The sequence below is a fragment of the Orycteropus afer genome, unplaced genomic scaffold (genome assembly GCF_000298275.1).
Source record: "Orycteropus afer afer isolate SDZICR_OR568_19922 unplaced genomic scaffold, OryAfe1.0 scaffold00078, whole genome shotgun sequence".
NCBI classification, from domain to species: domain Eukaryota; kingdom Metazoa; phylum Chordata; class Mammalia; order Tubulidentata; family Orycteropodidae; genus Orycteropus; species Orycteropus afer.
In genome coordinates, this window is record NW_006921665.1 from 4,209,541 (window position 1) to 4,217,972 (window position 8,432).

At 38.5% G+C, this 8,432-nt stretch overlaps 1 protein-coding gene across 1 annotated transcript in view; it reads right to left on the reverse strand.

Moving 5' to 3' along the window:
- Positions 1 to 648: 648 nt before the first annotated feature.
- MRPS6 (mitochondrial ribosomal protein S6) overlaps positions 649 to 8,432 on the reverse strand; it is a gene marked incomplete at its 5' end in the record, with an annotated part of 21,793 nt that continues 14,009 nt past the window's right edge. Inside the window, one exon of the mRNA XM_007941302.2 lies at positions 649 to 838. Within this exon, the coding sequence (XP_007939493.2) occupies positions 649 to 838 (190 nt within the window). The remainder of the gene's footprint in view (positions 839 to 8,432) is intronic.

Below are 8,432 nucleotides of genomic sequence, written 5' to 3' on the forward strand. Positions count from 1 at the left end.
CAAAGAATAGCAGCCACCACAATGACAAGTAAGTTGTAACAGAAAAGAAAAAGTCTCATTTAAAAAAAAAAATACCCAGTGGTCAGGAACAGAGACTCCCAAGCCCATCCCCCACCTGTGCCTCAGACTCTGAACTTTGGTAGTCAAGCAGGCATCCCCTCCCACACCCCCACCTGCTAGCTGAGCAAGATGAGCTGAGGCCCTGAGCAGTGCACTGGGCTGGGCAGGTGATGTGACAAAATGCCAGGCTTTTTTAAAAAACCATGTTTATTACCTTTATCAAAAGTCAATCATATAATACACTAGCTTTAAATTTTTATTTTTGCATATGTATAGTCTGAATAACTACCTTGCAACCCACGGCAGTTTTGTAAGTTTTGCTTTACAAACTAGTGGTGGTATTATAAGGCAAAAAATTGTCACTGACGAAGAAATTAATGAAAAAAAATAAAGAATGATGTGCAGAGTGGCTTTAAGAGAGTTGTTCACTCACTTCTCATGCAAAGGGGATCAAGAACCAAAAATACCTTAGAAAATCAAATGATACCTGCAACATACTTCTATATAAAGGTCAAGCTTGTAGACTATTAATGACTGGTGCTCAAAAGTGAGAGAATTAAAAATAAAGTTAAAATTGGGCGAATCTTCTCACTTCTTCTTCTTTATGAAATATAATTTTTCTTCCAGTGGGACTGGGACAATCCCTTCACATTCCTTTACTTCCTGCGTTAGTGGGTGCTTCACAACATTTGGTCTAATGACATCAATGTCTCGAGACAGGTGTTCCATTATGCTCTCAACAGTTGTTGTTGGTGCATAAAAATCCACCAAGAAATACCTGCGATAAAAGAAAAAAGGAAAAAAAGAAAAGTGAATTCTTATACTCTGGAACATAACAATTCCACTATTTTGGTCAATTGTTCATTCTATTCTTTCCTAGACAAAGACATCAACTACACATGAACACACACATTTACCAATATGGAAACAACTAGTTGGTCAGCCTAAATATCAGCAGTAGTATATTCCATCTCCTTTTTCCTATGGCCCTTCCCATTACACTCTTGTGAAAAATCTAAGTCCACACACATTCTGTAGCAGCACAGCATTGTGACATTATATACAGAGGGAATACTAGAAAGCACGGTGAAGGTATAGGTACAATGCATACAAAATTGAACAAAGCTGAATTCTGTTTTGGTGAAAACATCTGAGTATTATGTACTTGTGGTGGTTGATTATGTTGTGTGTCAACCTGGCTGGGCCTGGTTGAGTGGCTGGGCAGCTGGTGGTATTTATTTGGGGTATTTATTCCCCATGATGAGACTGGTAATCAACTCCATGGTGGGATCTACCACAAGCAGCCTTTGGGATGTGGTCTGCTTCCTGTATATAAGAAGAAGCCTTGGGAATGGTCTCTAGCCTATGGCACACTTGGACCCTGCATGTAGCTATGTCATTGCCCAGCAGGCTGCTATGTTCTGCCGACCTTGGCAATCACAATGGACTTAAGTTAATGGCCTGCCATGTGGTTTCGTAACATTGGGACTGTGCCTTTTTTCTTGTCAACTTTGGAGCTTCTCAGCCTCAGCAGCCAGCCTCTAGCTCCAGTGGGCCGAGAGCAGGAGGCAGAGTTGGACCCCAAGGTTGAGGGACTTCCACCCAACCACTAGAGCCTGGCATTTTGAACTTGGTCTTAAAGCCTCCAAATTGTAAGAATAAACTCCTGTTTGTTAAGGCCATCCTATTTGTGGTATATATTCTGTTAGAGTGGCACTAGGTAACCAGAACAGTACTCTTCTAATTTTCCAAAGGAATTTACAAATGACCTACGAGGGTTAAGGCTATGTGTCAACCTGGCTGAGCCATGATTTTCAATGGTTTGGTAGTTATGATGCAAGTTATCCCCTATGATGAGATCTGATATAATGTAATCATCTCCATGATGAGACTGCAATGAGTAACCAATCAGTTGAAAGGGAGCTTCCTCAGGAGCACAGCCTGCTTCTAATATATATGGATGTTAAAGCTTTCGGGCTTTTTGCTCTATCTGTATCCTGCATCTGCATCATCATCATCTGACATCCGGTTCTTTGGACTTCTTCAAACAGTGGCCTGCCATACTGTCTGCTAATCTTGGTATTTTTGCCTTTACAGCCTATGAACCAACAGCCTACCACTTATCTGACGATCTTGGATTCATCAGCCTCTGCAGCCAGCAGCCTGACATCTGACTCATGCAATAGGGATTTGCCAGCATTGGTTTTACAACCAGGTGAGCCATTTCCTTGAGACAGAGCAATTGATCAATCAATCTCTTTTTACGTGTATATATATATATATGATCAATCTCTTTTTACGTGTATATATATATATATATACACACACACACACACGTAAAAAGAGATTGATTGATCAATATATATATATATATGGAGCTCTGACAGTACAGTGCCTAAGGCATTTGACTGCTAACCAGAAGGCTGGTGCTTCAAACCCACCAGAAGGTTGGTGCTTCAAACCCACCAGCCACCACTCCACAGAGAGAAGATGAGGCAACCTACTTCCATAAAGATTTATTGCCTTGGAAACCCAATGGGGGTCACTATGAGTCTGAATCGAGTCCATGGCAGTGTGTTTGATTTTGGTTATGTATGTATAAGCTTCACTGATTTTGCATCTCTAGAGAATCCAGCCTAAGATATCTAACATACCTAAGAGAAAGCCACCAGTCACACATCATAAATAAGGAAAAAGACCGAAAAGGCATGGGATTTGTCTAAGATTAGCCTGCAGGCACATCTAAGAACTAACAAGTAACAAAAAGGAAATTCCCTGAATCTTGGGTGAAATAATTTAACATCCATCTACTTGGACCAAAGGAGATGAGGCATCATTCCACACAGCTCACTCACTGATCTCAGAAAAGAACAACTTCATCAGCTGTAGTTGCATGAGGATATAAAGAGAGAAGAACCTTTCTTCCCTGCCGGCCCCTCTTCTTAGTTCTGAAATATTAAGCCTCTACTCTGTTCAGTTAAAACCACAATGTTGTTAAAGGGCAGCAACAATCTTCAATGCAGTATTTTAGATTTTAACAACGTTCTAGCTGGCTGTTGTTGCCGGCTGCCATCACATTAGTTCCAACTCACAACCACCCCATGTACAATATAACAAAACAGTGCCCAGCCCTGTGCCATTTTCATGATCATTGGTATGTTCCACACACTGTTGCAGCTACTGTGTATTTTGAGTGCTTTCCAACCTATGGGCTCATTTTCCAGCACTTTATTGAGTAACTTTCTCTTGTGATCCATAGTTTTCATCAGCTAACTTTTGTACGTAGACTGCCAGCCCTTTCTTACTAGTTTGCCTTAGTCTAGAAGCTCCTCTAAAACCAGCCCACTGTGGGTGACTCTGCTGGCATTTGAATTATCAGTGGCATAGCTTCTAGCATAATAACACCATGCAAACCACCACAGCAGAACAAACTGACAGATAGGTCAATCTGGTTAACATGGCCTTTTCAAAATCACTCATTCTGTTCTATAGCCACCCTCTTCTCAGAATTCACAAGCATATTCCCATCCAAGATCTTGGCACTCATTGTTCCTTCTGCCAGAAAGTTCTTCACGCCATACTTTCAGCATGTCTCCTTGTCAGAGAGGCCTTCTATGAAAACTCCTCCTAAAGTAGCACCTGCCCTGCCCCACCTATCAAGGGCAATCATTCTCTATCCCCCTTACTTTATGTGTATGTACTAGATAACAGATTTCAACATACAGGAAGTAGAAAATTACAGTACTGAAGGAGAAAGAAAAACTCACAATTATTTAGTTGGAGACTTCAATAGTCCTCTCAGTAACTGACAGAAAATTAGCAAGGACATGAAAAAAGTGGAGAACATTTTGAAACAACTGAATATAACTGACATTTACAAAATCTTCTATCCAGTAACAGCACCGTACATATTTTTCTTACGTGTACCTGGGACATTTACCAAGGCTGACCATTTAGGCTATAAAACAAGTTTCAATAAATCTACAGGGATCTAAATCATACAGAAAGATCTTGGGAAGATCACTGAATACTTGTAAAACTACATTGGGCAATCCTACTTCTGTAGTGATACTGCCTCAGAAACCCAAGGAGGGTGTGAGTCAGGGCTGACTCGACAGCACGTAACAACAACAACAACAACAAGTAACAAATACTGAAATAACCTATGGATCAAAGAAGAAATCAAAAGAGAAATCTGAAAATACCTTGAATTCCAAACAAAATGAAAACACAACATATGCAAATTTTTAAGATGCCATCAAAGCAGTACTTGGTGGAAATTTATAGCACTAACACTTATATAAGAAAAGCAGAAATGTCTCTAATCAATGACTTCAGCTCCCATTAAGAAACTTGAACACAGCAAAGTAAATTCAAAGGCAAAAAAGAAAATAATAACCATCAGAGCAGAAATTAATGAAACAGAAAAACAATTCAGAACATCAATAAAAATGATACACCTCTAGCCACACAGTGAAAAAAAGAAGACACAAATTACCAGTACTAGGAGAGAAGTGAAATTACTAGACTTTCCAGATGTTAAAATAGTAAGAGAAAAGTATGAACAATTTTATGCAATAAATTTGACAATGTAGGTAAAATGGTCCAATTCCTTGAAAGACAAACTACCCAGGCTCATTCAGAAATAGATAACCTGAGTAACCCTGTATCTATTACAGAAATTAAGAAAACTGTAGGCCCAAATGCCTTCACTGGTGAATTCTATGAAACATTTCAGGTAAAAATACCAATTTATGTCAAAATTCCAATCTGACATAAATTCAGCCAGAAAGAACAGAAAACTTCTCAACTCATTCTGAGACCACCATTACCCTGACACCAAAACCAGACAAAACTTTATATATTAAAAAAAAAAAAAAGCACCAATATCCTTTATGAACATATAAGTGACCCTAAGCACAACAGAACAAAACGCTGCCCAGTCCTGCACCATCCTCAAAATGGTTGCTATGTTTAAGCTCACTGTAGCAGCCACTATGTCACTCTACCTTATTGAGGAATGAAGAAATTTTAGCCTAACAACTGAAAGATAAGACATCATGACCAAGTGGGGTTTATCCCACGAATCCAAGATTGGCTTAACATTAAAAAACCAGTCAATGTAATTTACCATATTACATTGAAAAAAACCAAAACCAAACTCACTGCCATGGAGTCGGATTCGACTCATAGTAACCCCTCCTTGGGTTTCCGAGGTGGTATCACTACGAAGTAGAAGAAAACCATATTATCATTTCAACAGATGGGGGAGAAAAATTTTAACAAAATCCAATACCTATTCCTGACAAAAACGTCAACAAACTAGCAACAGAAAGGACTTTCCTCAATCTTATAAAAGTCATCTAGAAAAACCTACAACTAATATTATTCTTACTGATTTCCCCCTTGAGATTGGGAACAAGAAAAGGATGTCCATTCTTACCACTTCTATTCAAAATTGTGCTGCAGGTTCTTGCCAGTGCAAAAAGGCAAGAAAAAGAAACAAAAGCATGAGAATTGGTAAGAAAGAAGTAAAACTGTCTTTATTTGCAGATAACATGATCATGCATATAAAAAAATCCAAAGATACTTATTTTAAAAAGTTATCAGAAAAATCTGAATTAGCAATGTTGCAAAGATACAAGATCATATTTTTAAAAGAATCAATTGTATTTCTATAAAGTATATATAGTGCAACAAACTGAACCTTGAAATTAAATATGAGAAATCTGATAAATAAAAGATAAATCTGACAAAAGGCATGTAAGACATACTCCACATAGCATCACTGAAAGAAATTAAAGAAAAAGCTACATAAATGGGGGAATTTTATCTTGTTAATGGGTTAGAAGACTCAATGTTATTTAGACATCAATTCTCTCCAAATTAACCCATAGATTCAATGGACTCTCAACCAAAATCCCAGGAAATTTTTTTTGTTAGAAATTGACAAACTGATTCTAAACTTCATATGGAAATATAAAGTTCCTAGAATATAAAAATAATTTTGATGAATAACAAAGCTGAAGGACTAACACCATTTGGTTTCACAACTTATTATAAAAATAGTAATCAATACAGTATGATATTGGTGTAAATATAAGACAAATAGGTCAACAAAAGAATACAGAGTCCAGAAATAGACTCACACATATAGACACATCTGATTTTCAACTAGGTGCAATACAGGGGAGAAAGGATAGCCTTCGCAAGAAACGGAGCTGAACAATTGGTATCCACGTACAAAAAAAAAAACTTTGATCCTTCCATACCTCATACCAGATCAATTATGAATCCAAATGTAAAACCAAAACCATAAAACTACCAGAAAAAAAAAAGGTGAAAGTCTTTGGGCTTCAGGTCAAAGACTCCTCAGACATAACACAATCCACAAAAGAGAACATTAATAAATTAGACTTGATCAAAATTAAAAACTACTCTTTGAAAGATAATGTTAAGACAATAAAAAGTCTCACAGATTAGAAAATCACATGTCCATTAAAGGATTTATATCCAAAATATATAAAGAACTCTCAAAACTTAATAAGGAAACACACCAATTTTTAAAATGGACATACGATTTGACCAGACATTTTGCCAAAAATGATATTTGATGGCAAATAAGCACATAAAAAGGTGCATAACACTATTAGCCATTAAAGAAAAGGAATTAAAACCCCAAAGGATACCTACTGGAGTGGCTAAAATTAAAGCGTGTCCATACAACTACTTGTACATGAATGTTCACAGCAGCTTTATTTGTAACAAACCAAAAGTGTTGAAACAATCCAAATGTTGATAAACATGTGAACAGATCACGGCATGTATTGCCAAAAGGGCATGAGTATTGCCAAAAGGGCATGAAGTCGGCATCTTTTGACCTTTCCTAACTTCACAAGACAACAGAATCAGCAGCAGCAGTCCAAGGCTTATTCCTGTGAGGCACAATGTATCTTGTTCATGGGTCAGAAGACTGCCATTCTCCAACCTTTTTACTAATTCTGACACCACCCTTCCCTGCCACGGCATTCATTACCTCTCTGCTAGGTTCGTTAATTCGTTGCAATGGCCACAAAGAACTCAGAACAATACTCACGATCACAGGGTTTATTAGGGTAGTAACAGACTACACAGTTCAGGTTTGAGAACGCCCTCAGGAAACAACTCTTCGATGCCCTCAGGCATGCTTCTCTGGCCCTTGGTCTCTCTACCTGGCTTCTACTCTGCTCAGGCAAGTGTTACCGAGCTCTTTTAGCTCTGCCAATAGGTACACCTAGGTGCACCCCACTCCACCAGCAAGCTTCCTGCCCAAGGGCATACAACTTTCTCACTCAGTGGGCCAGAAAGCCCATTGTTCTGTTTCGTGCTTCTTAGCCCCACTCTGCTGTCTCTCAGCTGGCGTCTCTCTCTCAGCCAGGAATCTCTCAGCCAAGGAGTTCCAGCACAGGGATCTGGGGTCCACAGATGAGATCCACTTCACCTCCAGCTCTTCTCTCTTGATGGCAGTGAGATTCCCTGCTTCTGCAGGGAAAGGTCTAAGAAGGCTCATTTTAAGCCTGGCAGAGTGACAAAATTTACCAATCCCAACATCAGAGTTCTAAACATCTTATTTGCATTGTCCCACCCAGTAATCCAGTGGGAGTTACAATGGATTAAATTACTGATACACGTTATGAATTTCAAAATGATTGTGGTGAAACTATAACAACAAGAGCAACAAAAGGTGCACACTGTCAGATTCCATCTACATAAAATTCTAGAAAATAAAAACTCATCTATAGTGAAAGAAGAAGCTCAGTGATTGCCTTGGAATGGGAGTCAGGCAGAGGGAGAGCTCATGGACAAGGAAGACTTCTGGGGTAAAGAGTATGCTTATTAACTTAGTTGTGGGGATTTCATGGTACATACATATGTAAAATCTTATTCAATTGTGTACTTTAAATATATAGTTTATTGTATGTCAACTATATACATAGTTAATTTTAAAATTAAAAAGCTGTTAATTTTAAAATTTTGAAGCTGTATGGGTAAGACTTGGTGAATGATTTCATTATTGGAGGGGTGGGTAATGAAGGACCAACTACAGCTGATAAAGATTCCCAGGGTTTCCTGAGAGATGAAGTAAAAACGTAAAACTCTTTGGCAAACTTCTTGAGGCAGTAACCTGCACATTTGCCCACTGAGGAGGTCACTATTTGGCTTTGTCCTAAAAACTATACACCAATCTGGCCAAATCTGGCTTAATTCAGCTTGTTTATTTCTACTTCTTATAGTGGAAATATATAAGGAGCCCTGGTGGTATAACGGTTAAGTGTGTGGCTGCTAACCAAAAGGATGGTGGTCTGAACTCACCAGCAGCTCCGGGGGGAGGG